Raw genomic sequence first — 27,367 nt, forward strand, 5'->3', positions numbered from 1 at the left:
AATTAAATTAAAATGCAGAGCCCCCCAGACCGGTGGCCAGGACCCGGGCAGTGTGAGTGCCACTGAAAATCAGCTTGCGTGCCGCCTTCGGCACGCATGCCATAGGTTGCCTACCCCTGGTCTAACTTCTATCCCTGCTAGAATAATGGGACAGGTACTCTGAGAACACTGTTTATAGAGTAAGAAGACCATGACCAATAAGTGGCTGTGCAGAATAAATCATATCAAGCAAATCTGATTGCTCTTTCTAAGAGAACAGTAGAAGTAGTGAATGAAAGGAACATGGCAGTTCGAAAGAGACTTCAGGAAAGAAAACACTTGATTGTGCCTCATGAAATCGTGCTTGAAACATTAATTCTGATTGATTCGGATAGAAGCACTGGAACCTGACTGGAAACTGACTGAAGGACTGAACAAAGGGTCCTGAGAAATGGCAGCAGGTAGAGCTGTGAAGAGGTTTCTAGTGGGGACTGTAGGGATTGTTATCAGGACCTGTCTGAGTTCACTTGTTAATAGTGATACTTGTATGCAGCAGTGTTGCAGCCCTTGGTCCCAGGATATTCGAGAGACAGGTGGGTGAGGTAATACCTTTTATTGGACAATTTCTGTTGGTGAGAGGGAGACACTTTTGAGCTTACACAGAGCTCTCACAACAGAAGTTGGTCCAATAAAAGATATTACCTCCCCCGCCTTGTCTCTCTAATAGTGGTACTTAGCGTTTACATAGTGTTTCACATATTTAAGGTGCGGTGTAAACATGAGCTAATTAATTCTCATTATAATTTTCATGTAATGATCTGAAAGCATGTTAATGAAGTTCACAGATGAGACTGACTGAAGAGGTGATACAAGCAGCAGTGAGGGCAGGAAGATGATACAAAGAAACCTAAAGAGACTAGAACAATGGGCTGCAAATAAACTGAGATTCATCATGGGAAAATGCAGCTCTCCCGTCTGGGGAGAGGGACTGAAACAGGAACAGGATGTGATGGCCTTGTCCAAGACATCCTGGAATCCTTGGCCCGTATCGAACGTGTATGTAAATATATAGGGGCAGATCGGCTCCCTCAGTCCATAGCTCCGCAGTAACTCAATGGCTGAAGTAGCCTGTGGAGGGCACTTAAGTAGCTGAGGACATGCTCTGTAGGCTTTAACCAGAAATACACCCACGTCGTCCCCCTCTAGCCCATTCCAAAGCCTAGGCTCATCGTCATTGCCTGACCTCTGACCCCAGCACACCCCCACAGCCTTCCAGTGGCTCCCCTTCTCCACTGCATCAAATCCAAGCTTCTTGTCCTCCCTTTCAAGGCCCCTCGCAGCTCAGCTTCTTCCTGGTGCTCTCCCTTGTCCCATTGTCTCCGGCCTCCTTCCCCGCAGTGAGTCCAGCCTCAGCCTCGCGTTTGTCTGCTTCTCCCCCAACAGTCTCCACATCTCTTCCACGCTGGCCCTTGTGCGTGGAGCGTCCGTTTTCAACTAACCCAGAAAGGCCAGGGGGGGCATCTGAGACTGAGAGGAGGGAAGTGACTTGGCTCAGTTGCCCAGTGAGTGCCAGTGCTGGGAAGTGACTCCGCAGAGAGGTGTTCTAGCCTTGTGCCACAGAGGGAGGGGTCCCAGAGGCCATGCTTGGTGAGAAGTGTCAGAAATTGAATGGACCCACAGAGGGATGCAGGAGTCGTCTCTCTAGCCCATGCACCAAGGCTTTGTCCAGTCCAGTTCCGAACGTTCCCAGCAGTGGGGCGCTCAGCCCTTCCCCTGGAAGATGGTTCCCCAGGCTGGTAGATCTTGTTGGTAGGGAGTGGTGAATATTGATGGACAGGGTGTATCCCACTTACAGCGGATCAGCCTCGCTGTCCGCCCTCCCCATCATCACCGGCCTCACCTGCCCTACGTGTTATATTTTGTTTCTTCCCAGGAGGCCTTGCTGGTGGCAATGAAGAGCCTCCCTTCAGGCACCTTGCTGAACATTGCTGGATTCGGTTCCCACATCAAACCCCTCTTCCCAGCAAGCAAGCCCTGCAGCAATGTAAGTGTGGTGCATGGGAGGAGTCCTGGCCCTTGAGACCCAGATGCCATCACAACCTGGCTTAGGAGGCCCCCATGCACCAGGTCTGAAGCCTTCACTACACTTCCCTACCTCACATTGACACCCGATGACCAGCCCCTCCAATAATCAAGGCCCCCTGGTCCACATCCCTGGCTCTTCATGGGCCATGGCTGCTTGGTGCACTCTTGTCATGAGCTTGTTAAACACCTAAGTCTTTTTCTCTGGCTCCTGTGATTGAAAGTTAGCCGCTCCCATGGTGTGAGCAGTGCTGGCCAACAGATCGGTGCTTGGCATCGGGCTCCTTACTTCAACATGACCGTAGTGTAGTGGGATCGTAGACAAGAGGGGAGAAGAGTGAGAATTTGGGGGTGATTCTGTGGGCTTGGAGTACCTCTGTAATCCACACTGTTTGTGTCAGCAGGAGAACCTCAGGCTGGCCTGTGAGCACATACAGAAGCTCCGAGCCGATATGCATGGGACCAACCTCCTGTCTGCTCTGACCTGGATCCTGGGGCAGCCTCTTCACCGCGGTTACCCGCGCCAGCTCTTCATCTTCACGGATGCCAATGTCAGCAACGCAGGCAAGATCATTGAGCTGATTCGGAGGCAGGCCAGCACCGTCAGGTACCGAGTGTGTGTGTGTGTAGGGGGAGGGAAACGAACCCAGGGGAGGGACAGGGCAAGAATCTTTCTACTGCGGGGAGGAGGGCTGAGGGGATGGGGAACTAGCTGGCAGCCCCTGGTGCCAGAGGGGAGCAGAGGGCGCTGCATCAATACTGTTATACCCAGGGCTTAAATTCTCATAGGGTATTTCCCTGAGCCCCTCACAATCCTCCTCCTCCCCGCCCGGGCTCTGAGCTTAAGCTGGGGGGCAGGGACGCTCAGGGCTGAAGCCCCACATGGTGCAATATGGCTTGGAGCTTCAGCCCTATGGGTTTGAAAATATTTACTGGAATTTAAGCTCTGGTCAGAGCCATCCCTAGGGTATGGCAAATCGGGGTGGCCGCCCTGGAGCCCGCTCTTTAGGGGCCCCGCAGTGGCTGCCCCGAATTGCCATATCCTAGGGACAGCTCTGTGAGCGTGTCATGCGGGGGGCAGTAGGCTGGCTCGGAGGGGTGGGATTGAGCGGGGGTGGGGGGGCAGGCTGGCCTGAGGGCTTAGTGAGAGGCCTGGCACCGGCAACGGGGATCGGGCCCACACTTACCGACGAGAAGTGGCAGCAGGGACCCCAGCCCTCCCCGCTGTCTCCCAGTGTCACTCTGGGGAGGGGGCGGAAGCTGGAAAGAGGCGGGGCAGAGGTAGGAAGAGGTGGGGTGGGAGCTTGGGGGAAGGGGTGGAGTGGGGGCAGGGCCTGGGGCAGAGGGGGGATTGTCGCAGGCCCACACCCCCCTAGGGATGACCCTGGCCATGGTTATATCAAAGTTAACTCCTGAGAGAATAACTCCAGGCCCCCACCACACACACCTCAGATAGAGCAGTCCAAACTCAGATTTCCCATTTCATAGAAAATTTTGACATTTTGAAATTTGGTTTTGTTCTCATGAATTTCTCACGAAACAGAATTTCTGAAAAACTTTTGGATCTGGAGAATGTTTATTCCAGAATTTCAAATTTTTGTTTGCATGTTTGAAATGTTACCTTGATTTTTAATTGTAATCTTCATGTCGTTTTTATTATTTTTACATTACTTCAAATGTCAGCATGCCAGACTGTTTAATTAAAGCACAAACAAGAGACTCAGATCTAGAAAAGAAGATGCGATGTTTCAATCAGTACTAAGTAGCAGCTGCCCTCTAATGATTTGAAACATAAAATAAAACAATAAGAAAATATTATAACTACTTTATTATGTTGTAGTATGGCAGGTCTATAGCAGAGGTGCCTATTGTGCATTATTGCTATGGACATGTCATGAAATAATATAAAGTATAATACAAATATATAAATTAAAATTAAAAATAAAGCCCCCCAATTTTGAATTTTCAAAATGAAAATTGAAGATGTTCTTTGTTTTGAGTTTTTGTTTTAAATTGGCATGTTTCTACAACGGTATTACCTCACCCGCCTTATCCTGTCATCCCGAGACCAAGACGGCTAAGCCAGCACTGCTAACCTTGTATTTCTAAATGTTTTGATTTTGACAACAGTGGCATTTTCAAAAAACTTTCAATGGAACATTTCCAACCATCTTTAACCTCAAACCCCAAGCGAGGGGGTCTCGGAGTCTTCTCTGCCAAAGACCCCAGTGCAGACCTGGTCCCAGAAAACCTACAAATATCCCAGCCCGAGTGGGGTGGCTCAGTGCCTCCTCCTTTCAGGCTGGAGCCATTCCCATCGAAGCTGGTGGGTCTCAGAGCAGGGCCCAGGGTTGCTTTTAAACAGTTCTGCTTATTCCTGCAGGTGTTTCAGCTTTGGCCTGGGCTCCGGAGCCTGCTGGAGGCTCCTGAGAGGCCTGGCCAAGGTAAGCAAAGGTCGGGCTGAGTTCCTGAGCCCTGAGGAGAGGCTGCAGCCCAAGGTAAGTGTCCTCCCTCTGCACCAGTATTTTGGAATCAGTTGTGGGGGTGAGAGCAGTGAGGTCTCTATTAACCAAGGATGCCTAAAGCTCACCCACCGTACCGAATGGGCATAGAACGACACTGGCCTCAGCTGCCCTCTTTCTGTTGCAGAGGGCAGCCTATAGAGGGCACCCACAGTTGCAGCCTGCAGACAGACCCGGAGGCTTGGCATGTCACACAGCTTGTGGCATGTGCTGTGTGGCTCGTGGCAGGGACCATGGGTCTCCAACACAGAGCACGCCACTTTGATCTGGCAGCATGGCTATGCTTCACGCCTGCTGGGAATGCCCATCTACGCGGCCCTGGCTGTGATGGGTTCCGCTGTGCTGGGCACTGCTCAGACACATAGTGATGTGCAATGGCCAGTGGCCAAGATGCTATGTTAATCAACTGCAAACACACACTGAGAGATGGTCGCTGCCCCAAACAGCTTACAACCTGAACAGACAAAGGAAGTAGTGGTATACTCATGATATGGATGGGAGAGCGATTAGGGCCCAGATCCTCAAAGGAGTTTAGGCTCCTAGCTTCCATTGAAATCAAGGCTCCGAGGATTTGAGGATCTGGGCCTGGATGACTTGCCCAAGATCACGCAGAATGAGTGGCAGAGCTAAAAGTCAAACCCAGCTCTCCCGAGTCCTACCTGTCCCTCCCACCGTTCCCCCGCTCTTTGTCACTTAGGCCTTGGTGGTGAAGGGCCTCGTGTTTGCTCTTGAGGCCCCTGGGTACCTAGGCTGATGCTCAGAGTGGTATCCTGGGTTCTGGAGAGAGCTGCATCTATCTCCCACCAGTGGGAGGGAACTTACTGAGAGAGTAAGTGTAGGGGGAGAAGAATTAAGGTGCCTACCCCCTGAATGACTTTGAAAGATGTTCGGTGCCCTGATCAGGCTTTGCTTATGTACTCACTTCCCTAGGACCCACCGAGCCAGCTCTGTGCCAGTGTTCAGCAAGGCATTGGCCACCAGCATTTAACAGGGCCCCTGTAGCCCCAGATCTACCCGCATCCCCTACTCTAGCTCGGGTCCTGCTGTCAGTGTTTCTGTGCCATCCTGTGACCCAGAGCCACTTGCAGTGTCTGGGAGGCCCAGTCTGTGCTCTGTGCTTTGGGTGGCTCAGTGCCCAGTGTCAGTCATCTGCTTCTCGGGGCCAACAGCTGGTTGGTAATTTAAAGGGTTGGAGCCCCTGAGTGCGTGTGGCAATGGAACATATAGATGGGGAGGCTGTGAGCCTCTGAGGGCTGATGGGTCTGGTTTTTGCCCCCTCCTCAGCTGATAAAGTCTCTGAAAAAGGCAATTGAGCCTGCCGTGAGTGACATCACCATAGACTGGTATGTGCCTGACACCATGGAGGCTCTGCTGTCACCCAATGAAATCGCAGCCTTGTACCCAGGAGACCGACTGATCAGCTATTGCACCCTCTACAACATCGCCAGCTTCCGGGACAAGAAGACAGTAAGAACCCTCTGTGTAGTGGGGGTGGGGCTTTTCCACCGGGCCGTGGTCACCAGTGGGGATTGGACAATAGCTGCAAAGTCTCAGGTGCTGTGGTGAAGAAGGTTGCTGCTGGAGCCCTGGATGGCTGGGCCCTGTGGCGAGGAAACTCACATGCTGGTGTATTTCTTCCCCTCTCATGATCTGATGCCAACAGGAGGGCCTCTCTCTGTGACCGTGGCAACTACCTTGTCCTCTTGTTTTGCCAGGGTAGAGAACGGGTGTGTAGAAGCCTTTCACGGGGCTCTGTGGGGTCAGCATTCCAGTCCCAGGATGAGGCATTTAGCCCAGATGTGGCTCACCCGTACCCAGCTGAGGAGAGCCAGGACATCAGTCAAGCCCTGCAGGAGATTTCCCGTGAGATTTCCCTGGAGTTTTCCACTGGGGGCGTCGAGGAGTCCGAGAAGAGTGAGTGGAGCAGCGAGTGAGCACTTTGTGTGGGAGTGGGGCTGGCTGCACCTGGGGAACTTGGCCGGTGAGATAGATGTTCATCCACAGAGGAGCTGCAGAGGCAGGATGCTGACCCCTGACCCGTCTGGTCTCTTACTGCCTGCTCTAAGCCTTCGAGGCTTTGCAGCACCCACCCCTCGTGTCTGGAGACAGCTGGCCAAAGGATGAGTCCCTGCCAGGCAAGGTCAGAGGGCTGGGCTGACGGGGAGCGTCTCTTTCCCCAGTAGAATAGGGTTGCTGCTTGTGTCTCTCCTTGGCAGATGTGGATCCTGTTTCTGACATCTGGAAGAGGATTTACCAGGCCTCCTACATCCAGGAGCAGTATGTCCTCACTCACTGCTCCGTCAGCACCGACCGGAGCCAGGGCCTACTCTCCCACGGCTCCACCAGCAGCGAGTCCACTGGCTCCAGGGACATAGCTCCTGAGAGTGGCTCACTGGCCTGCACCCTTGAAGCCAACTCTCAGCAGGGACAGAAGAGCGTTTCTCTGTGCGACTCCTCCACCAAATCTGCTCCACTCCCGCAGGCCGGGCTGACTGCTGCCACCAAGGTGAGGTGTGGCCGAGCCCCTGGCTGGCCATGGCTGGGACTGCCATGAGTAGAGTAGGCTGGGGTGGTCCATCTCCTCTTACCTCATGTACCTGCCCCTGCCCACAAATGGGTGTGAATTTCTTCTAAATCTCCTGCTCAGTTCCCACTGGAGACAGAATCCTCTATCATGGTGACCGAGGCAGTCCCCCGGTTCCTCCATGTTGGACCCTGTGTTCCCTGGAGTGCAGGCAGGCCTTAGAGAGATCCCCTAGAAGGGCTGGGCTGGTTAGGGATTGGGCAGCTTTGAATGCCTGGGTCATATTAGTGCTGCCCAGGGGTAGGAAATGGGGCTGGAGGAACGATTTGCTGATTGGTGAATGACACAGGTAAGTGCTCCTCCAGGGTTAGCCGGGGATGGATACAGGGCAGTGATACTCCCCAGTCAGCCCGATTGCCAGAAAGCAGAGTAACATGTAACACGAGTGTGGTGTGACGATTGTCAGGATGGGTTCTATAGACCACTGCTAGATCATGTATTGAGCTAAGTCTGTTGTCTGCCCCCCGGGTTCTCGCTGTTCTAGGCCCTGACAGCTGGAGAAAGAACATCCAATGGGCACAATTTCCCAGCCAGGTAGAATTCAAAATGTAATTAATTAATTAAAAACCCCAATATAATTAAAATCACTTAAAATTAGTCTTAATTTAACATGAAACAAAATTAAAGTAAAGTCTCCATCCCAAGTGAATCTCTCCTGTCCTCAACACATATGGCTATCTCCCCAAATCGACTGTCTCCTGCCAGCTGTGGGACCTAGTACTGATTGTTGATGGGTATCACTGCCTCGGTTTGGCTGATGGCTGCTGACCTCTGTATCACATTCCATGCTTTAATGTGGCAGGCGTCATCTCAAGATGATACTGCTTGAGGGCTGGGTCCACTCAGAGCAGTGCAAAAGGTCCCTGTTACCTCATATGGGGCTCTAGGGCTGGTCTTGCAAAACATTATCTTAAATACACAAGCCATGGGAAAGCCTACATGTGCATCACCCATAGTTTATAATTCTTTGCCTTTAACTGTCACCGCTGTCATCCTCTCAATCCCTGCCTGAGCTCTGGCTTTCAGAGTCTAAACAGATTCCCAGATCTCCTGCTTTGTCAAATTAAATCCATCTAGTTAATTTCTTCTGTGAAACACAACTACATCCTCACACCTTCCATGACGTACTGGCTCATTCATGATTAAGGCTATGTCTTCACTACCCGCCATATTGGTGGGTTAAAATTGATTGCTCAGGGATCGATATATTGCGTCTCATCTATATCGATCCCCAAACGCGCTTATATCGATTCCGGAATTCCACCAACCCGAACAGAGTTGCGGAGTCGAAATGGGGAGCTGTGGACATTGATCCCGCGCCCTGAGGACGGTGAGTAATTCGATGTTAGATACTTCGACTTCAGCTACGTTATTCACGTAGCTGAAGTTGCGTGTCTGAGATCGATTTTCCCCCGTAGTGTAGACCAGCCCTAAAAGACAGCTAATAAAAATAATAAAAATAAACAAACAATAAACAAACCATTAGGGTCAAATTTAAGGCATCGATTTTGGTTCATGTGTTGGATATGTACGATGTACTTTGGTTTCTTTTGGAGAAAGGGTCAAAACACTGGGCTACAGTCTCCAGCATCTTCAAGTGGACTTCAAGCAATTTTTTGTTGAATCCATGGGATGATGACCTCTTCCTGATAACAGGCAAGATAGCAACAACTTCTCCTTGAGGCAGACTCTCGGTGGCTCTCCGTGATTGCTTTTCTGAGATGAAATGAGAAATACGTACATGACAGTTTTAAATTCTAACACTATTCAAATCTATTTTAATTTGAGAAGGTGACTCTGAAACAAAATATATGAGCCCTTAAAATACTGATCTGCCAGTTACACTAGGGACTTGTCCACTAAATCCTCTAGATCATTCAAAAGCAGAATAGGAAAGAAAATATAATCCATATTTCAGAACCATCCCCCCTACAGCCGAACCAATGTGAATATTAAACGCTATCTCCATCTTACATAAATGCTCCCTGCTAACTGCACAGGGGTAGTTCTGCTCTGCTAAGCAAGCAGAGTTTCACAACAGTCCTTGGCTGTCACTTCTGTTTTCCCCCTAAAACCTTGTTTCTGCTTTCCTGGCCACCAGCTCTCTGGAGCAAAGACAGAACTTTACAAACCCCAAGATTTTAAAGGGAATCAACATCTTAATCCATACAACAGATTTAATATTTCTTTCTAAAAGGGCCCATCCAAGGAAGCCTCAGTGTGAGGACTACTGGAGGCAGGTCATATGGGTCACCACTAGATGGCTTATTGAGTTATCTCTGGTTTCTGTCCCAGGGTCCTACAGTTCTGGGCTCTGACATTTGGGAGAAAAGTGTCTGGTTTTCAGAGTTTTGTATTATTTAGTAACAAAACTAACAAAAAAACCCCAAAAACCTCACTGGAAATATACTCGTGGTTTAATGTTAACCAAATCACACAACAGTAAAAGGGGTTAGTATCAAATCATCAAATTAATCTCATCAAATTAATATCAAATAAACTGACAATTCCTCATCAGCTTTATCTAACAATTTGGGAATGCAGCAGTCTTTGCTTAGCTACCACCCCCAAAATAACAGGGAAAGTCAATCTTTCTCATTGATAGATGTATTTATATTCTAGTCAAATGGCTGATACAGAGAGGGGCAGAGCACAGCCAGGGTGAAATGAATATTTGGACGGCAGCTCTAAAACGAGTTACGGGCACCTGCCCTGAAAATCTCGTGTTTCAGTTTGTACACAGAGTCTAGCTCCAGCCTGGACACTGCTGTGACACCACCATTGCCAGCAGCCAGAACATGTCCAACTCCAGGGAACCCAAGGGAGGGAGGAAGGGAGCACTTCAGACTATGCCAGCTACTGGGCTGCCTCAAAGCCCTCTCTGAGCTCCATTGGTTTGGCTGGGACTGCAACTGCCCCAGCCTTGGGGGCAGCTTTCCCTGTCAGGAAGCCAGCACTTTACCTGTCAGGTCTTGAGTCCTTGCAGAGAGATGGGTGTGCTCAGCGCTAGGCCTGTGTGGAGAGATGAGCCAGCTGATCCCCTGCAGTAACCCCCAGGGGTCTCATCTGCACACCCACCCAAAGCAGGGCCCCGACTCCCCAGACTGACCCCTGAATCTCTCCTGCTCAGGCGTGCGTGGTACTGAGCTCCGAGGAGCTGGCGCGGCGGAAGAAGGCACTAGCACGAGCTGCCTTGTCTGGACGCAGCTTTTCGTCCCCGCACGGTGAGCTGGATGCCCATCGGCTGCGCAGGGCCCTGGAGAAGGTGTCCCAGAAGCGGAACCAGTCCCTGGAAGGGAAGCTGGATGAGATTGGGCCAGAGCTGCAGAGGCTGCGAAGGAGCCTGGCAGATTCCAGTGAGTGTTGTTATAGCAGGAGGGAGGCGCTGGGGGGCTGGAGCCCAAATTAGCTTGGGCCTCAGGGCAGCCCCCTCAGGAGGGTGCAGGGGGCTCAGGGCAGTCCCGTCCCCAGGGTGGAGCAAGGGACTGCTGTGCCCTGTACCAGCCCAGGGGGGCTGTCTCCCTCTCTGCCCCCGGACCTCACTCTTGCTGTCTCCTAGGTAACTTGCTCTCGCCATCCCATCTGGACTGGGACATGTTGGTGGAGCCCCCGTATCTCTTCAGCGCGTCGCCAACAGCTGAGCGCGGTGAGTGTGAGGGAGGTGCCTGTCTGCCCCTGCGATGCCAGGTGGTGATCCATGCACTCAATGCCGGGAAGCCTGTCTCCTGGGAAGTGACAGTCACCCTGGAGTCTCTGCTCCAAGCCAGGGCCAGGGAGGGCAAAGATGAGCTGCCACAAGAGTTGTGTAAGGGCTGGGACAAACTGCTGCACCATCTGACTGCCAGCTCCGTCATCCGGGACCACGAGAATGTGGCACAGAGGGAAGCTGAGCTGGAGCACAGTGAGTATGCACTTACCTGCATGCCCCCCACATCCTGTTGGCTCCCCCTCCCCGCCCAGCCTGACCCTGTGACTCACTCTCAGGTTTCTCCCGGAGGCTCCGCCTGAAGGCCATTCAGTCCAGCAAGGCTTGCAACACACCCTCCATCTACACCTGCTTGGTGCCTGTGGACTCCTCCACCCAGGAGGCCCTGCCCAGGGCCCTTGAGGTTCGCAGTGCAGGTATGGCTCCCAGGATGGCACAGAGTTCCCCCCAGGCTCCCAGCTCACCTCTAGGGACCCATGGGACTCTGTATGCACATGTGGATCTGCGTGTGTCTGGGTATGCTTGGCTCCATCCATGGGCCTGTCCGCGTGGCTGGGCCTGTCTGCGTTTGTCTCCCTGTCGGCACGTGCTCATGCCTACATCTGTGTGTTCAGGTGTGTCTGGGGTCCAGGCGCAGAGATGTTTCAGAAGGGCAGCTAGCTATGCCAAGGATGGAGCTAGATTAGACTCCAAAGAACTGCCCAGAGAGTGGGAAAGCCTAGTGTGAGAGGACGCATTAAAGGAATTGAGGCCCAGATCCTCAGAAGTATTAATATCAACAGGACTTAAGCACTTCATAGAGGATGTGGGCCTGAGCATCTTGGGCTCAAAGCAGCAGTGGCCAGGGGTGGCTGGGGACCCTCTGCAAGATCTAAGCCCTGCTCTGTGGTGCAGCTGCCAGCTGATGGTGAGTGTGATTCCCTCCAGGGGGCCCTTCCAGCCATCCCCGAGGGTCCCAGGCTGGGATCCGGCGCCAGTGCAGTTACTCAGTGGGCCTGGGACGACGGCGTGACTCAGAGGAGCTGGATGATGCTTTCATCTCTGCAGGTACCAGCCCAGCCCTGCATTGATAACCTGCCCCCGGCACGCTGCCCCACGCCCCTGAAACCCCAACACTGCCTTGGGGAGGAACTGAAGCAAACCAGTGAGGCTTGTCCAGGCTCCTAGGGCAATGGCAGGCTCACATCAGAGGGCTGTCAGCTCAAGGGGCCACTGATTTCAGCCAGCCAGGATGGGAACCTAAGAAAAGGGCCCTGGGGTGAGGTGCTCCCTGGAAGCCCACAGCTGGCACTTACTTCCAAGTGCAAGCCAGTGCAGGTGCTGGGATCCCGGGAGTGGGCGCAGCCTGTGCATCAAATGGAGATGGAGACAGGGACAGCACCTCAGGCCACTGCTGCTGCAAAGGGGACCAAGCCAGAGCTAGAGCCTGTGTGAACTAGGGAGGTTGTGGGTTCATGTCCTCAGCAGGCTGCAGCGGGGAGTTGGAAGGTCCCAGCACCCAGCGTAGTCTCTGAATTCTTGATTCTGTTTCAGAGCGAGACGAGACACCCACTTCTCCCATCAGTGTCTCCTCTGCTGCCGGCGCCTGGGAAAAGCAAAGCTGCCGTGATGGTAAGTCCCACGCACAGCCCAGAGCTGCTGGGGGAGCTGGGAAAGCAGGCGCTTTGAGGGTTAGACATTGCGCTGCTCGGCCCTATAGGAAAATCTTAGAGAGAGAGAGATGGGGCCAAACAGGAGGTGGCAGGAAGCCTGGAGCCTCAGCGTGACTCATCTCACAGCCCATTTGGATGTGTAATGCACCCATCAGCTTTACTATCCAACCCTCAGTCCCGTGTTGGGGTGCGACCTCTCGTGAGGGGGCCGAGCCCCCTCCCCTAACCTGTGTGGTTACGTTATCGCCCTTGTCTGTGCTCCTGGGACTGGCCGGAACAGGCTGCTCTCCAGCCTTGCTGCTCCAGCCAGTGCAGAGATGCTGGTTCTCTAGTGGAGATGAAAGGTCTGATGAGAGGGTGGCTCCCATTCCCGGGAGCGTAGGAGAACCTTGGGCAGGAGCCATGACCTCCCCGTGCCCCTGACCTGCCTGCAGTACCCCGGGGGAGCGCTGGGTTTGGGAAGGCAGCCCCTGCTGGGGTCAAACTTCCCATCCTGCCCCATGTTGCATTTGGCAGGGGATGGAGTAATGTTCAGGTGGGGCACGGGCTGGGGGCCCTCCACCTGCCTGGTTACCTCCTAGCGTGGCTGAGCCCTTCCCCCACAGAATGGGACGCTTTGGGGGCCCCTGTGGAGCTGTCCCGTGGTAGCAGACAATTGTGGTGGGGATGGAGAAAGGAGGGGAGCCCTGGGGAGTGCAGCCCTATGGAGTGACCTTCCCTCCCCATGCCAGGTCCTGTGTTCAGTCCCTCTGCCACCTCCGTGGGATCCCAGAAATCCATGGAGAACTTTGCTGGCTCCAGGTAGGCTTTCTAGACTGACTCTCTGGGGTTGGGGGGGGGCTAGATGGGGGCCCCTTCCATGCAGAGGGGACCCTGCATTCAGCAGGAAAGGCCCCAGTCTGTCAGGGAGAGACCCCCCACCACTTCTTCACTGAGGGTCCCTCCCCCAAAACCTCTGCTTCAGCCCTGACCCTGCAGCACAGCAGGGGTTAATCTCTCCCCATGCTGTTGCCAGCCCACCTTGCACTGCAGCACGCATTGGCCTGGGGCCCAGCAGCCTCCTGGAGAGAGGCCAGCGTGGCCCTGCAGCTTGGTCACCTCGCCTCTTCGGCAGGAAGGAGCTGGAGAGGAGTCTCCCTGGCCAGGGCTGCTGGGCCACGGAGGGGAGTTGAGTGTGTGTTCACTCAGGGCTGGGGGCTCACAGCCCTCCCAATGGACCTCCTGTCTCCTGGGATGTCAGGCTCCAGCCACCTCCTCCTAGCAGGAGTGGATGAGCACAGCTCTTCCAACGCCGGCAGGATCCAGGCCATGCTGCTCACTGGTCCCTTCTCCTGGCAGGTTCAGTCTCAGCAGGATCAGGGGACACGGCCTAGCGCTGCGGCCACAGTGCATGACCCCAGAAAGCGAGCTCTCCAAGGACAGTGCCATCCATGACTACCTCCCACTGGTAAGGACCCCGCACTGCCATCCCACCCTGCTGAGCCCAGCTCCTCCCCTCAGGCACTCCACTCCCAGCCCAGCAGTGCCAGGGATGGATCCCACCCTAGGACCTGTGACCAAACCTGGTCTCCTATCTGATGGAGCAGACTAGTAATGACAAGGCCAGGATCTGCCCCAATCCCAACCCCCATCTCACGGGAGCCAGGGCTCCTGCAGAGCTGCCCCCACCGCTGCGTGGTATTGCGAGAAGTTAGGCTGCAGAGCATGGTGTCAACGCTGTGTGCACGCCCCATGACAGGCCTCAGTGCTGTACAAGGGAAACTGCTGCTGCCACAGCCTTCCCTACCTGCTCTACCCCAGCTCAGACCCAGAGCGTCCGTGTGACGGGGACGGATCGGTGTTAGCTGTTACCACTCGTGAAAGAGAACTCGGAGCATCGTCAGCGCTCTGAAAACATCCGCTCAGTGTGCAGTGGCAGTTCAAAAAGCTAACAGTGGTAGGAACCATTAGGCAAAGGATAGATAATAAACTACAAATATCACAGTGCCAGTCTATAAATCTATAGTGCACCCACACCTCGAATCCTGCATGCAGCTCTGGTCTCCCCATCTCAGCAGAGTGATATTAGCATTGGAAAAGGTACAGAGAAGGACAACAAAAATGATTAAGGATTCGGAACAGCTTTCATATGAGCAGAGATTAAAAAGACTGGGGCTTCTCAGCTTGGAGGGGATATGACGTGAGGTCTATAAAATCATGACTGGTTTGGAGACAGTGAATAACGACGTGTTATTTACGTCCTCACGTAACACAGGAACCAGGGGCTACCCAATGAAATTAACAGGCAGCAGGTTTCAGACAAGCAGAAGGACGTATTTCTTCACAACATGCACAGTCAGCCTGTGGGACTTGTTGCCGGGGCTGTTGTGGAGGCCAAAACTATAATGGGGTCCAAAAAGGAATAAGATGAGTTCACTGAGGATGGATCCATCAATGGCCATTAGCCAGGATGGGCAGGGATGCAACCCCTTGCTCTGGGTGTCCTGAAGCTGGGAGTGCACGATTCAACGAGCACCTGTTCTGTTCACTCCCTCTGAAGCACCTGTCACAGGACACTGGGCTGGCTGGACCATTGGTCTGACCCAGCCTGGCCGTTCTTATCTTCGTACATAAAGAGCCTGGGCCTAGTGCTGGGCTTCCCCCACACTGCTGCTTCCTCAAGATGTGGGCACAGTGCCGGCGTCAGCTAAAGGGCTGCCTGGCGCACAAGCCCTGCCTCTCAGACTGCCCAGTTGCAGCCAGGAGACACCCCCTCCCCACAAACTCCCTGGGCCTCTGGAGTGAGTGCAGGACCCCTCCTCTACACCCTAGGCTCCATGCAGTGAGTGACAGATGGTGAATGTGAGATGCTCCCCCCAGCCAGCGCGCTGTGACGCCCTCTCCTTCCCCCAGGTGCAGCTGCAGCAGGCCCAGGGCACCTTCCAGCTGACGGAAAGGTTCTCCGAAGTGGTGCAGATCCCGCTGGACCGTCTGCACCGCACCTCGCCGTACGCTTCGCACCGCGCCAGCCTCAGCCCTGGCTCCTGCACCTCCCCCTGGGCACTCGTTGCCAAGGGCAGCCCTGACGGCCAAAAGCAAGTGGCCGGCCAGGGCATGGAGCCTGCCAGAGGGAGCCAGGAGGGGGTGCCAGAACCAGGCTCGCCCCATTCGCGCAGCACCTGCTCTGAGGTCCTAAGCACCGCCATCTGGCCGCAGGCAGACAGCGGGCGCGGCTCCGAGACCGACGCCTGTGACCACTCGCCCGTCACCTCCGAAGCCGTCAGCCTGCAGGAGGTGGGGCTGGAGGCCGACGAGGGGGACCTGGAGAGCGCCAGCTGGGCCACGGCGGTGGCGCTGGCCTGGCTCGAGCACCGCTGCGCTGGCTTCTTTGTGGAATGGGAGCTGCTGGCTGCCAAGGCAGACGCCTGGCTCCGGGCACAGCAGCTGCCGGAGGGCATGGATGTGGGCTCCCTGAAAGGGGCAGCGCGTCACCTCTTCCTGCTGCTACGCCACTGGGACGAGAACATCAAGCTGAACATGCTGTGCTACAACCCCAGCAACATGTGAGGGGAGGGGCAGGGCCCGGGCTCCATGTGGTGCCAATAAAGAGGTTTGGTTCAGCCCCGCTGTGTCCACAGCTCCTTCCCTTCCTGAGCTGCCCCCCGGAGGGCGCTTCCCTCTGAGATGGCCAGGCCCCACCTGCTCCAGCAGCCAGCTCCCTCCCACCATCAGCACTGCTCCTGGGCCCAGGCACCCATCACTCGGCCTCCTGCTGGGGGGCTGGGGTAGCCAACGAGCAGCAGAAGGGTTTGGAAGCAAGTGAGGTGCAGGCAGCGTTGGGTGAAGAGGAGGCATGTGATCCCCCGCCCCGCTCTCTGCTCACGTAGGCCCAGGCCCCAGCACACTGCACCCCCAGTGGGTGGGGCAGTCCCCTTTCCCCACCTTCAGAATGGGGGTAACAAACAGAGGAGGCGAAAGGCCCTTTTGCTCTGTGAAAGCAACTCGAGGCTGCTAGGGGACCAAGTTCCCGAAGGATTCCATGGTGTAGGGTCAATGGGACTGAAGCATGGGCCGGGGGCCGATGCTCATCCCCATGTGTGGTCCCAGGTCCTCTAAGACTACGCGAGTTTTAAGCACGTCGAGGGTCAGCCACATTGGTCCCTGAAATGGGTGTGTCTGCAGGTGCCCCTCAGGGACTTGCCCTTGGGAGCAAATAGAAGCCAGGAGTCCTCCCTCCCAGAGCTGCCCTCTGCCACACAGCACTAACCACACTCCCACCTAGGGCTGAGAATGGAACCCAAGAGTCCTGGATCCCAGGCCACTGCTCCAGTCATTACACCCCACTCCCCCCCAAACACAGGGCAGCTGCTCCATCCTGTGAAATGATGCCCCCGGCCCAGCAGCAGCAGGGGCCAGACAGATCACTGCAGGCCGGGGCAGGAGAGCCCACGGGGGCGTTGCCACGTTTATTGAGGAAATCCCACGTAACAGGTGTCCTGGGGGGGCCTGCTCCACTCAGCCGCTGGGTAGGACAGGCAGTGCCAGCAGCTGAGCGGCACCTGCAGAACAGCCTGGAAGTTCAGCAGCCAGAGTTACCAGCCTGGTGCATCGTCCCCCCAGGCAGAATATCCAGTTCCAGCTCCCATGGGGAGGGGCTGCAGGTCCCATTGTCCAGCTGCCCACAGTCTTACTCTGTCTTTTTCAGGGAGGGGGTCGTTTTCTGGGCAGTGGGGGGGCCCTGTGGCTCCAGGAGGGCAGTGGTGCCGTACCAGAGCTGCAGCAGGATGATCCCGTGACAGAGGTGCAGGGAGGCTGAGCTGCAAAGCGTGGAGGGGTACGTGTTCCAGGAGAGCTCGATGAGGCCCAGGATGAGAACTCTACAATGGGAGATAACTGGGTCAGAGCTGGGGAGTCAGGGCCCCCCATCACAGAGAGAGAACACCCTTCAGCTCCTCACCCCGCTATCCCAGCCCTGAGGGGCTCCATGTCACATGGATCTTCCAGTGGCCCTCACTCCCGACCTGCAGCCCCCTGTGATCCCAGCCCTGGGCTCCCCACCCACAGCTCTGCCGGTGCCCCTCAACCCCGACCCCCAGCCCCCTGCTATCCCAGCCCCGGGCTCCTCCCATCAAATGGATCTGCCTATACCCCTCACTCCTGGCCGGCAGCCCCTGTGACCTTGGCCTTTTCCTCAGCAGAGGTGACAAATCAAGCAGAGTTGCCCTGTGGATAATTACCCGGGAGGAACCCACACAGCCCCTCATTTGCTCAGGTTTACGGCACCAGTGAAGGCCAGGGCCTGCCCCATGCAGCACCAGCAGCAGGAGGGATTCCCAGGAGCTGGGGGCAGGACACTGAGGCACAAAGGGAGGTCAGCCCCACTCCCCTCCCAGGCACGTACCTCAGCAGGTGGCTGAGCTTCCCGGCGGGTGTGCACCACAGCAGGTAGGGCAGCGTGTGGAAATACCACACGTAGAACTGGTAGTGCAGGGACCGGCTGCAGCAAACGCCGATGAAGTTGGAGGTGAAGAGAACGAAGACGACCTGTGCACTGCCGTTAAGGAGGTTACGGAGCTGCTGGTTCCAGAGCTACTGTGCTCCCACCCCAGGCTGGGGCTCCAGGCATGTGACCAAATCCCAGAGCCACAAGGCTGCATCGGGAGCGGCTGCTTCCCTGCTCCTAACCCAGTGTGGGGGAAGCTCCCAAACAGCCCCCGGGTGGCCCCCAGGACACTGGGTTTACGCAGCGCCGCAGCCCGGAGATGCTCACACTGAGGCCTCCTCAAACCCATGGCCTTCAGGTGCTGGCTGCCCTGCCCTAGCCTCTATGGCCACTCCAGCGTAAGGATATGGTTGGCCGTCAGGGGCTGGGGCGGACTCTTCCTCTCTGCCGGGTCCTTCAGCAGTGACAGGAGACTCCCCTCAGACCTGCAGGGGAGAAGGACAAGCACAGGACCCCTCAGGCCCAGCCTCGGCACAGAGGCCACAGACCCCCCCGGGCCATGAACTGGCCCCTCCGAGACAATACAGCCAGCAATGGCTTCACAGAGCCAGGGGCCCAGCTCTGAATGGGGGAGGCCCCCAAAATGCACTAAAGTTCTCCCCTCCCCTGGCACCCAGGACTTCATAGCCCCAGTGTAACGGAAGCTTTTTGACACTATGCTCCCCGTAGCCTGGCCAGGCAGGGATCCCTGTGGGTGGGCTGCCCCAGCCTCCTCTCCAAATCACCTTGCGGCGTAGGGCCTGCAGGGAAACCTCAAGGATCCGCTGCTCTGTACCCAGCGCCCCGTTCCATGCCGGGTCTCACCTGTGCCACCGGTAAAGCGCAAAGAGACCCAGGGCGCCCAGGTGGGCCGCGAGCAGCGCCAGGTGGAAGGCCCGATGCTGGAAAACCTCCTCCGGCAGGAACCGCCAGTTCACCGTCCACTTGAAAAGGAACTGGCGGCCCAGGTCGAAAGAGCGGGTCACGTACCCAACGGGGTTCTCCAGCAGGAAGGGCAGCCCCAGGACCACCTGCAAGTGAGACCCCCGAACCATGAGAGCAGCTCCCCAGCCAGGACCCGCCCAGGTATCTCACTGGACGCCCCTAAGCGCTGGGGGGGTCAGGATTGATGGGCACCTGCAGAGCTGGATGGGGAGAGCCCAGGGCTGGGATAGCGGGACTGCAGCCTGAGGGGCACCAGCAGAGCTGGGCAGCGGAGCAGCAGGGGGCTGTGGGTTGGGGTTGACGGGCACTGGCAGAGGTGTGGGAAGGAGCTCCCACAGCGTTCTCCTGCCTGCTGCTACAGGCGTGTCCTGTGTGATTTTGGGCCCCCAGGCTCCCTGCCTCCTGCCTGTGGGGACATTGAATGGCTGGGGATACTAAATGCGAGTTTGTGAGGGGGCTCTGGGTGGGGACGGTCTTTCCCCCAGTCTCCCTCTCTACCCCTGCATCCACCTTCCTGATGTGCCCTGTTCTCCATGCACCTCTGGGTGCTGGGCCTCGGGCTCAGCCTGGCAGAGTCAGGTGCGTCCGTACAGGAGGCAGCAGAGACCCACGGACCGGGCCGGCCATGCAGCTGGCCCCAGCTGTGCAGGCCCCAGCATTCGCCTGGGCTGGGCCAGTCCCACGGGGCGGGTTACCTGCAGCAGCGCGCAGATGGAGAGCTTGGGGATGGTGCCCAGGAGGCCGAAGCGCCAGAGGAGCAGGAAGAGAAGCCCTGGAGCGAAGAGCAGGACGTTCATCTTCACAGACACGGCCAGGCTGAGGGGAGAGAGAGAGTCACTGCGGCTCACTAGGGCCCTGCCTGCAGGCTGCCTCCCCTCGCTGGCCCTGACCTTGTGCAGAATGGCCCCGATCCTGCCTGCAGGCTGCCTCCCCTCGCTGGCCCTGACCTTGTGCAGAATGGCCCCGATCCTGCCTGCAGGCTGCCTCCCCTCGCTGGCCCTGACCTTGTGCAGATTGGCCCCGATCCTGCCTGCAGGCTGCCTCCCCTCGCTGGCCCTGACCTTGTGCAGAATGGCCCCGATCCTGCCTGCAGGCTGCCCCCAGGCAGGTTCCACAGCTCCAGTGCCCTAATGGACTCTATTCCAGCGCTGTGACCGTCCTGAGGCTGGTGGGGGAGAGCCCTGGATGAAATGACGGGACAGACAGTGAGAGGAGGAAGGCAGCTGCCCATCCTGAGGGGAATGGAGCCAGGGGAACGAACTGTCCCTGTCGGAGCATGTGGGCTGAGGGGTTACATGCTGCGTCTCCTGAAACACAGGCTGAGCAGCTCAGGTAGGTGCTACTGGGGGCATGGGGACCTGGCCCAAACGCAGCCTGACTGGCTCAGACAGGCGCTGTCGGGGGCACGTCCTCCCTCGCCCATGACTTACGCATCTGGGCCGTTTCCAAATCCTGCTGCTTCTCCATGCTCAGCATCTCCAAAATCCGTCCTTTCCTCTCCATCCCCACGGCCAAATGTCCTGCCTGAGCGATCGCTGCCTCCTCCTCTCTGGCCTCCCAAACGCTCCCACCACCCTCCCTCCAGCCCACACAAAGCGCTGTCCCGAGAAGCCTCGTCCTGGCCCAGGGGTTTGATCAAGTCACTCCCAGTAGGGGATCCCTCCACTGGCTCCTCCAACATCAGAGCCACCCAAACTCTGGGGAAGTGCCCATCCCTGCTCATCCTCCCTCATCTGCTTGGTGTTGCCCCTCCCCATCCACTCTGCTCTGCTAAGGCTCCCAATGCTGATTCCTGCGCGCAGTGACGTGAAGGCCCCTGCCCTACCCATGTCTCCGTCTCCCTGAGGGCCCCTCCACGCTGCCAGCTGACTTGGGCCAGCCCTGGGTATCTAGTTGCAGGGTAGATGGACCATTAGAGCCCCACCTCTGTCATGCTGCTGGAGTCAATCCTGCTGATCTTAGCAGAACTTACCTATGCTCGTTTCCCTTCCCAGAGCTCCATCCGTGACTGGGAGCTCCTGGGAGCAGTGACCACCCCAGCGTGGACTTGCTGCACTCCTCAGCCCCAGAGGCCTCGTGTCCTGGACTAGGGAGGGGTCAGTCCTGACCCAGAACAACCCACAAGAATCCGACACTCCGCAGCCAAAGGAAGGGGTAAAGAGGCTCCCGCCTTGTGGTTTGGGGGAGCAGGGGGGACCCACCTGAAGAAGAAGCAGCCCCAGGACCAGCGCTCTTCCAGGAAGAGGTTGACCGCGAGGAAGAGGATGGCCATGGCAACGGGGTCGTTAAAGAGGCGCAGGATGTAGATGGAGTGGATGCGGTAGGAGGCGCAGCACATGAAGAAGAAAACATAGGGGGGAACCTATGAGCAGAGACAGAGGCGGCCATTACTGCAGTCCCAGCCCCCCCGATACTCGTCAGTCCTGACCCACCACCCCTGGTATCCTAGCCCTGCCAATGCCCCTCAGTCCCAACCCTCAGCCCCTGTTACCCCAGCCCTGGGCTCCCCCCATCTCTGCCAGTGCCCCTCACTCCCAACCCGCAGCCCCCTGCTATCACAGCACTGGGCTCTCCCCATCTCTGCCAATGCCCCTCAGTCCCAACCCTCAGCCCGTTACCCCAGCCCTGGGCTCCCCCCATCTCTGCCAGTGCCCCTCACTCCTGACCCGCAGCCCCCTGCTACCCCAGCCCTGGGCTCCACCCACCTCTGCCAATGCCCCTCACTCCCGACCCACAGCCCCTTGCTACCCCAGCCCTGGGTTCCACCCACCTCTGCCAATGCCCCTCTGTCCCGACCCGCAGCCCCCTGCTACCCCAGCCCTGGGCCCCCCCCATCTCTGCCAGTGCCCCTCACTCCCGACCTGCAGCTCCCTGCTACCCCAGCCCTGGGTTCCACCCACCTCTGCCAATGCCCCTCAGTCCCAACCCTCAGCCCCCTGCTATCACAGCCATGGGCTCCCTCCATCTCTACCAACGCCCCTCACTCCCGACCCGCAGCCCCTGTTACCCCAGCCCTGGGTTCCACCCACCTCTGCCAATGCCCCTCACTCCCGACCCGCAGCCCCCTGCTACCCCAGCCCTGGGTTCCACCCACCTCTGCCAATGCCCCTCACTCCCGACCCGCAGCCCCCTGCTATCCCAGCCCTGGGTTCCACCCACCTCTGCCAATGCCCCTCACTCCTGACCCGCAGCCCTCTGCTATCACAGCCCTGGGCTCCCCCCATCTCTGCCAGTGCTCCTTAGTCCCAGCCTGCAGCCCCCTACTATTCCAGACCTGCCTTCCCAGCTCTGTCAATGCCCTTCTCCTCAGATACGTCGCTCCTTTGCTACTCCAGTCTTGCCCCCTACCCCTGCTGACCCGCACACAGGCCAGAGCTCTGCACAGCACGGATGTGCTCAGAGGCTGGAGCTGTGATTGCTCCCTCGAGCCCCCATGTGGCTTTGGCCCTGGCCGGGTGGCTGCAAATGGCGGCTCACCTTCCTGGTCCGGCTGTAGATGCGGAAGACGAGCAGCAGCGTCACGAGATAGAGCGCGCCAAAGAGATACTGCGCCAGACGGATGTTTGTGCCGCGGCTGGTGATGTAGTAGAGACCCAGGAAGATGTACACAAACCCGGCGGGGTAACTACAGAGAGAGACGGGAGTGAGGGGCAGGGGCAGCCTGGGCTAGTGCAGGAGGGAAGGGGCCCTGGCCAATGGACAGCTCCCTCCCAAGAGCCCCCTCCCTAAAGAGTCTGGCCCTATCCACCGCTTAGACACACATTTCCCTTCCTTAGCCAGCAGGAAGTCCCAGCCCCCAGGATTGGTCCCCCAAGTCCCCAGCTCCCTCCCACCCCTTCCCGTACTCACACCAGGGGTCCGGTATCTCCCTTCAGCTGGGTGTAGTCGAAGGTCCCGTTCACGACTCCCTCCACCTCATCCATGTAGGCTTTCCAGTCGATCTCTGTGTCTGTGGGGAAAGCACGCGGCTCACACTCAGCAGCCGCTCACCACTGACAGGTGCTAGGAGGGGACTGGGAAAACGTGATCATTCCCCAGCCCTACGGGGTGGGAGACGGACACCAAGCCAGGTCCTTGCCCCATGGGACTTCCCAACTAGGTAACACCAGAGGAGCAGCCCAGGCAGAGAGCTGGAGACAGGCGCTACTGGATTCAGTAAGGAGCCATCACAGGGAGGGCCAGGTGGGGAGCTGGGCAGGAGCCTGTTCCAGTGAAGTAACTGTGAAGGGGCGAAGGGGGAGAGAGAAAGCTGAGAAAGAAGGGGAGAGCGAGGGAGAGGAGCTGGGGGGTGGGGCGGGACACTGAGGGCCAGAAGCTTGAATTTGACATAACAGTGAAAAACTAGCCCACAGCAGCCTCAAGGGTCACCTGCCCCAGCTCTGCCAGTGCCCCCCAGTCCCGACCTGCAGCCCCCTGCTACCCCAGCCCTGGGCTCCCCACTCACAGCTCTGCTGGTGCCCCTCACTCCTGACCCACAGCCCCCTGCTACCCCAGCCCTGGGCTCCCCACTCACAGCTCTGCTGGTGCCCCTCACTCCTGACCCACAGCCCCCTGCTGTCCCAGCCCTGGGCTCCCCACACCCAGCTCTGCCGGTGCCCCTCACTCCTGACCCACAGCCCCCTGCTGTCCCAGCCCTGGGCTCCCCACACCCAGCTCTGCCGGTGCCCCTCACTCCCGACCCACAGCCCCCCGCTGTCCCAGCCCTGGGGTCCCCACACCCAGCTCTGCCGGTGCCCCTCACTCCTGACCCACAGCCCCCTGCTGTCCCAGCCCTGGGGTCCCCACACCCAGCTCTGCCGGTGCCCCTCACTCCCGACCCACAGCCCCCTGCTGTCCCAGCCCTGGGCTCCCCATACCCAGCTCTGCTGGTGCCCCTCACTCCCGACTCACAGCCCCCTGCTGTCCCAGCCCTGGGCTCCCCACACCCAGCTCTGCCGGTGCCCCTCACTCCCGACCCACAGCCCCCTGCTGTCCCAGCCCTGGGCTCCCCACACCCAGCTCTGCCGGTGCCCCTCACTCCCGATCCGCAGCCCCTTGTTACCCCAGCCCTGGGCTCCCCACCCACCGCTCTACCAGTGCCCCTCAGTCCCAACCCGCAGCCCTGGTCGCGGGTCCCGGGTCCCGGGCCGGCCCAGCTCCCCCACCGCCCTGCGGGAACCGCGCCAGGCCACTCACATGCCACCCTGTGTATGACCCACTGCGTGACCCCCACCTCCGCCAGGCAGAGCCAGGCGGCCACCAGCCCCGTGTACTGGGGCGCCAAGAGCAGCCGGTGCTTCTCCTGCCAGGCGCGGCGCAGGCCCTGGCGCAGCGAGCCCGGCCCCGCCGCCCCTTTGCGCCGGAGCCCTGAGCCGGGAGCGGGAGCCATCGTCCGCCCTGCCCGGGCCAGGCTGCCAACTCCCGGGCCCGTGTCACCGGCTAAGGGCTCCCCCCCTCCGGGAGGAAACACGCAGCCCTCCCAGACAGGCCGGTCCCCCAGGCCCTCGGGCTGGGAGGGGCCGTGTCAGGAGCTTGTCGCGGGCCCAGCCACGTGTTGCTTGGGGTTGGCCAGAGACAGGCACTGGCAGGATCAGGCCAGGGTGGCTCCGGGCTGTTCCAGGCTATGGAGGGGCAGTGTGGTCTGCTGGTGAGAGCACTGGGGCTGACTCAGCTGTTTGCTTAGTTGCCACATTTTTAAATGTCCCCACCAAGCTGGGCCTCCTAAATCCCCAGTGGCTGGTGTTGGCAACACAGGAATCATCCTCCTCCCTTACAGCCCTGCTTGGCAGGGTGTGGGGGAGCAGCTGATGCACCTCCAGCCAGAGGCAGCTGCATTTCACTGCGGTGTGAGGGGGGTCCCTGTATCAACAGGTGTCCTGCCCCATCCCCGACCCCGAGGATCTGGGCTGGGATCCTGTTAGCTGTGGCCTGATTAACGATTAATCAGTGCCCCTGGCCTGACCCCGGCGTCAGGGGGTGGGCTAAGTAGAGCAGGGGGGTGACAGAAGGGCCGGGGATGGTGACATAGGAAACGGGGGGGGCAGCAAGGAGGGGGGCTCTGGAAGGGGTCCCCATGGGGAAACATCTCCTCCTCCTCCTTGCATGCCCTGGGAGTCGGCACACGGAGTTCTGTCCCGCCCACTGGGGGGGATAGTTTTCGGACGGAATGTTTTCGGCGTTGCACCAAACCCGGCCCGGAAGTTCCACGTGGTTTGTGGGGAAACACGTGGCAGGCGGCAGGTTCGGTTTCAGCGACAAGTTGCGGGTCGGCCACGCCCCGTTATCGATGGCCCCGCCCTCATATAGGCACCACGGCGCCGCTGGGTCCGGGAGTATGGACCTTCCGCAGCTGCCGGACTCTAACGTCCGGTACCGGGACCGGTGCTTCTGGGACTCGCGGTACCGGGAAGTGGGGGCTGCTCCGGCTGAGTGGTTTGGGGGCTTATCCTGCTTCCGCGAGCAGCTGGAGGCGGAGCTGCGCCCGGGGGACCGGATCCTGGTGTTGGGTAAGTGAAACCCCCTGGGGAATCCCCCTTAGCCTCACCGGAGCCTGGTGTTGGGTTAAGGGCACCCTGGGCTCTATCCTCTTTTTCCCCTACGGGGCTGGGTCTTTTTGGTGGCCTTGTGATGGGGGTCCCCGTGTGGGATGACATGTGTTTCCACTATCCAGCACTAGCAGCGTTTTCTCCAGAAATTGAAATGGGGGTTGGGGGGTGGTTCGATAGGGGTGTGACTGTGAGGGTGAAGGTGGGCTTGTGGTACCATAGTAAAAACTGAAAAATATTTCAGGACCATTTTATTAGATTTAACTCATGTTTTACAATCATCACACAAAGTAAAGTTGGCTACTCAAGGCTTCTACGAAGCACAACGTCTAAATCCTTCTTGGTTTCTTGTTATAATTTTGCACAGCTCTGTTAACTTCTCGAATGCGATGTGGTCATCTTTGGTGGCTTCTCGTGTGTCTGGTACGTCCATTCCTTCAATTGATATGCTTATTAGTCCATTCACATGATCAGGCAGAAGGCGACTTCTTTCAGAACACAAAGTTCTGTTCAATGATGAAAAAGAACGCTCAGCTGTAGCTCTTGTGACTGGGAGTAGCGAGAGATGAATTCCTACTTCTTTCATCCCAGGAAACGGAAAACAAAGATCGGATCGAGCCACTAGTGATGATAAAAAAAGAAGTTGAAGCCAAATCTTCATTCGTTGGTTGTATGATATTCCACTCTGTGTTCAAATTCTCTAGTCTGTCCTGAGCACCTGGCAGCCCCATTGCTGGTAGTGCCTCGCTCCACTCAACTGTTGTGTTTTTACAGGACAGGGATCTGTAAAAGCTACATAGAGGTTGAGTAGAATCTAGAAGTCGCTGTTGTAGATTTTTAAGAATCAAGACTGTGTACTTTTTTCAGTGTCTTAGCAAACACTTCTTGTCTTCTTCACTTAAGGATTCAATATAAATGTCTTCATTAGTCAACTTCTGGACTGAAAAACTTGCTTCTTCCAGTATTTTTTTCAATGGATAGCTCTCTGATCCACATGTAGCTTCTGTTGCTGGACAAAGGTTTACTGCTGTTGTAGCAGATGCCTGGATGGCATTGTTTAATGACCCAAGTGGTTTCAACAGTAGACTTACAAGAGAGAGAGAATGGCAATAGTCTTCTCTGAATTTAGTAGCAGAAGTAATCCACCAGCCTGACTACTTAGATCCATCCCATCTTGGTAGATAATTTCCAAAGCCAGTAATAATAATGGCTGGAGTAATTTTAAGACAACAGCCAAGGATCAATTGCTCATGAGAAAGCCAGAGGGTTTTCCCAGGTTGGACTAATTTGAACTTCAGTCCCAGTGTATCTTCTATATATTTCCAAGATATTTAGTCTTTTTGGACTCTTGCTGAAAAAAGAATATAATGAAGACATTAAATGTGTAGCTTTTTAAATGTCTTTTTGAAGTGTCTGCAGCTTGTACTAGCACTAGGTGGAGTAGATGGCCTCTACAGTGTGTATAGGAGAGATTAGGGTTACACTTTTCTCTGAGCAAAGCTTGTACTCCACCATGTCTTCCAGAGAACTTTGCAGCTCCATCAGAGGCACAAGCAGCCATCTGTTTGGGGTCGAATTGACAAGCTTTTAACTCTAACATGTGGGTTGTCACAGATGCAACCGATGTGTCATCTAGAAATGCATCTATTGGCCTACCCCTGACATCAAGATAACGCACACAATGACTTGCTGCCCATTTGCATCGGTGCATTCATCAGCCACGTATGCAAATATTTTGAATGTGGTGAGAGAATTCTTCACTTTTTCAACTGTTGAGTCTTTCACTGTTGTACCACATGCTTCTAACCATCTTCCTGGGAAGTGGCCTTGAGAACCTGGCACAGGGGTAGCCTCATCTACCTGAGCCTGCTGGTAGTTCAGAAGGAAAGCTCTGAGATCCCTGACCTGCCCC

At 56.8% G+C, this 27,367-nt stretch overlaps 3 protein-coding genes across 6 annotated transcripts in view; 2 read left to right on the forward strand and 1 right to left on the reverse strand.

Moving 5' to 3' along the window:
• Positions 1–16,077, forward strand: part of VWA5B2 (von Willebrand factor A domain containing 5B2) — a 57,085-nt gene extending 41,008 nt beyond the window's left edge. For 3 of the 4 annotated variants that reach the window (XM_030575862.1, XM_030575861.1, XM_030575863.1), the window contains exons 9-22: positions 1,913–2,023; positions 2,466–2,668; positions 4,445–4,559; positions 5,868–6,050; positions 6,299–6,497; positions 6,800–7,089; positions 10,298–10,523; positions 10,727–11,068; positions 11,152–11,289; positions 11,801–11,920; positions 12,407–12,484; positions 13,257–13,326; positions 13,864–13,972; positions 15,418–16,077. In XM_030575862.1, the coding sequence (XP_030431722.1) occupies positions 1,913–2,023; positions 2,466–2,668; positions 4,445–4,559; positions 5,868–6,050; positions 6,299–6,497; positions 6,800–7,089; positions 10,298–10,523; positions 10,727–11,068; positions 11,152–11,289; positions 11,801–11,920; positions 12,407–12,484; positions 13,257–13,326; positions 13,864–13,972; positions 15,418–16,071 (2,838 nt within the window). In that variant the 3' untranslated portion in view covers positions 16,072–16,077. The remainder of the gene's footprint in view (positions 1–1,912; positions 2,024–2,465; positions 2,669–4,444; positions 4,560–5,867; positions 6,051–6,298; positions 6,498–6,799; positions 7,090–10,297; positions 10,524–10,726; positions 11,069–11,151; positions 11,290–11,800; positions 11,921–12,406; positions 12,485–13,256; positions 13,327–13,863; positions 13,973–15,417) is intronic. The other variant, XM_030575864.1, reaches the window with a different exon arrangement.
• Positions 16,078–16,941: 864 nt separating this feature from the next.
• ALG3 (ALG3 alpha-1,3- mannosyltransferase) lies at positions 16,942–24,314 on the reverse strand. Its single transcript, XM_030575865.1, has 9 exons — positions 24,107–24,314; positions 22,781–22,880; positions 22,409–22,556; positions 21,133–21,293; positions 19,627–19,747; positions 18,812–19,017; positions 18,356–18,432; positions 17,906–18,050; positions 16,942–17,381 (listed from the first exon to the last, which is right to left on the reverse strand). Exons 1-9 carry the CDS (start codon positions 24,297–24,299, stop codon positions 17,192–17,194), a joined length of 1,341 nt encoding a protein of 446 aa, XP_030431725.1. The 5' UTR covers positions 24,300–24,314; the 3' UTR covers positions 16,942–17,191.
• An 832-nt stretch (positions 24,315–25,146) lies between these two features.
• Positions 25,147–27,367, forward strand: part of EEF1AKMT4 (EEF1A lysine methyltransferase 4) — a 33,498-nt gene continuing 31,277 nt past the window's right edge. The window contains exon 1 of the mRNA XM_030575873.1: positions 25,147–25,416. Coding sequence (XP_030431733.1) covers positions 25,197–25,416 — 220 coding nt within the window. The 5' untranslated portion in view covers positions 25,147–25,196. The remainder of the gene's footprint in view (positions 25,417–27,367) is intronic.

This window comes from Gopherus evgoodei, chromosome 9, assembly GCF_007399415.2.
Source record: "Gopherus evgoodei ecotype Sinaloan lineage chromosome 9, rGopEvg1_v1.p, whole genome shotgun sequence".
Classification (NCBI taxonomy): domain Eukaryota; kingdom Metazoa; phylum Chordata; order Testudines; family Testudinidae; genus Gopherus; species Gopherus evgoodei.

Excerpts from the sequence above, each read along its gene's own strand:
- ALG3 (XM_030575865.1), bottom strand. The coding sequence starts at position 24,299 with ATGGCTCCCGCTCCCGGCTCAGGGCTCCGGCGCAAAGGGGCGGCGGGG. Across the intron at positions 19,748-21,132 it reads TGGGGCTGCTTCTTCTTCAG|CCTGGCCGTGTCTGTGAAGA; the intron begins GTGGGTCCCCCC and ends CTCTCCCCTCAG. Across the intron at positions 18,051-18,355 it reads CCAGCCCCTGACGGCCAACC|AGGTCGTCTTCGTTCTCTTC; the intron begins ATATCCTTACGC and ends ACGGCAGTGCAC.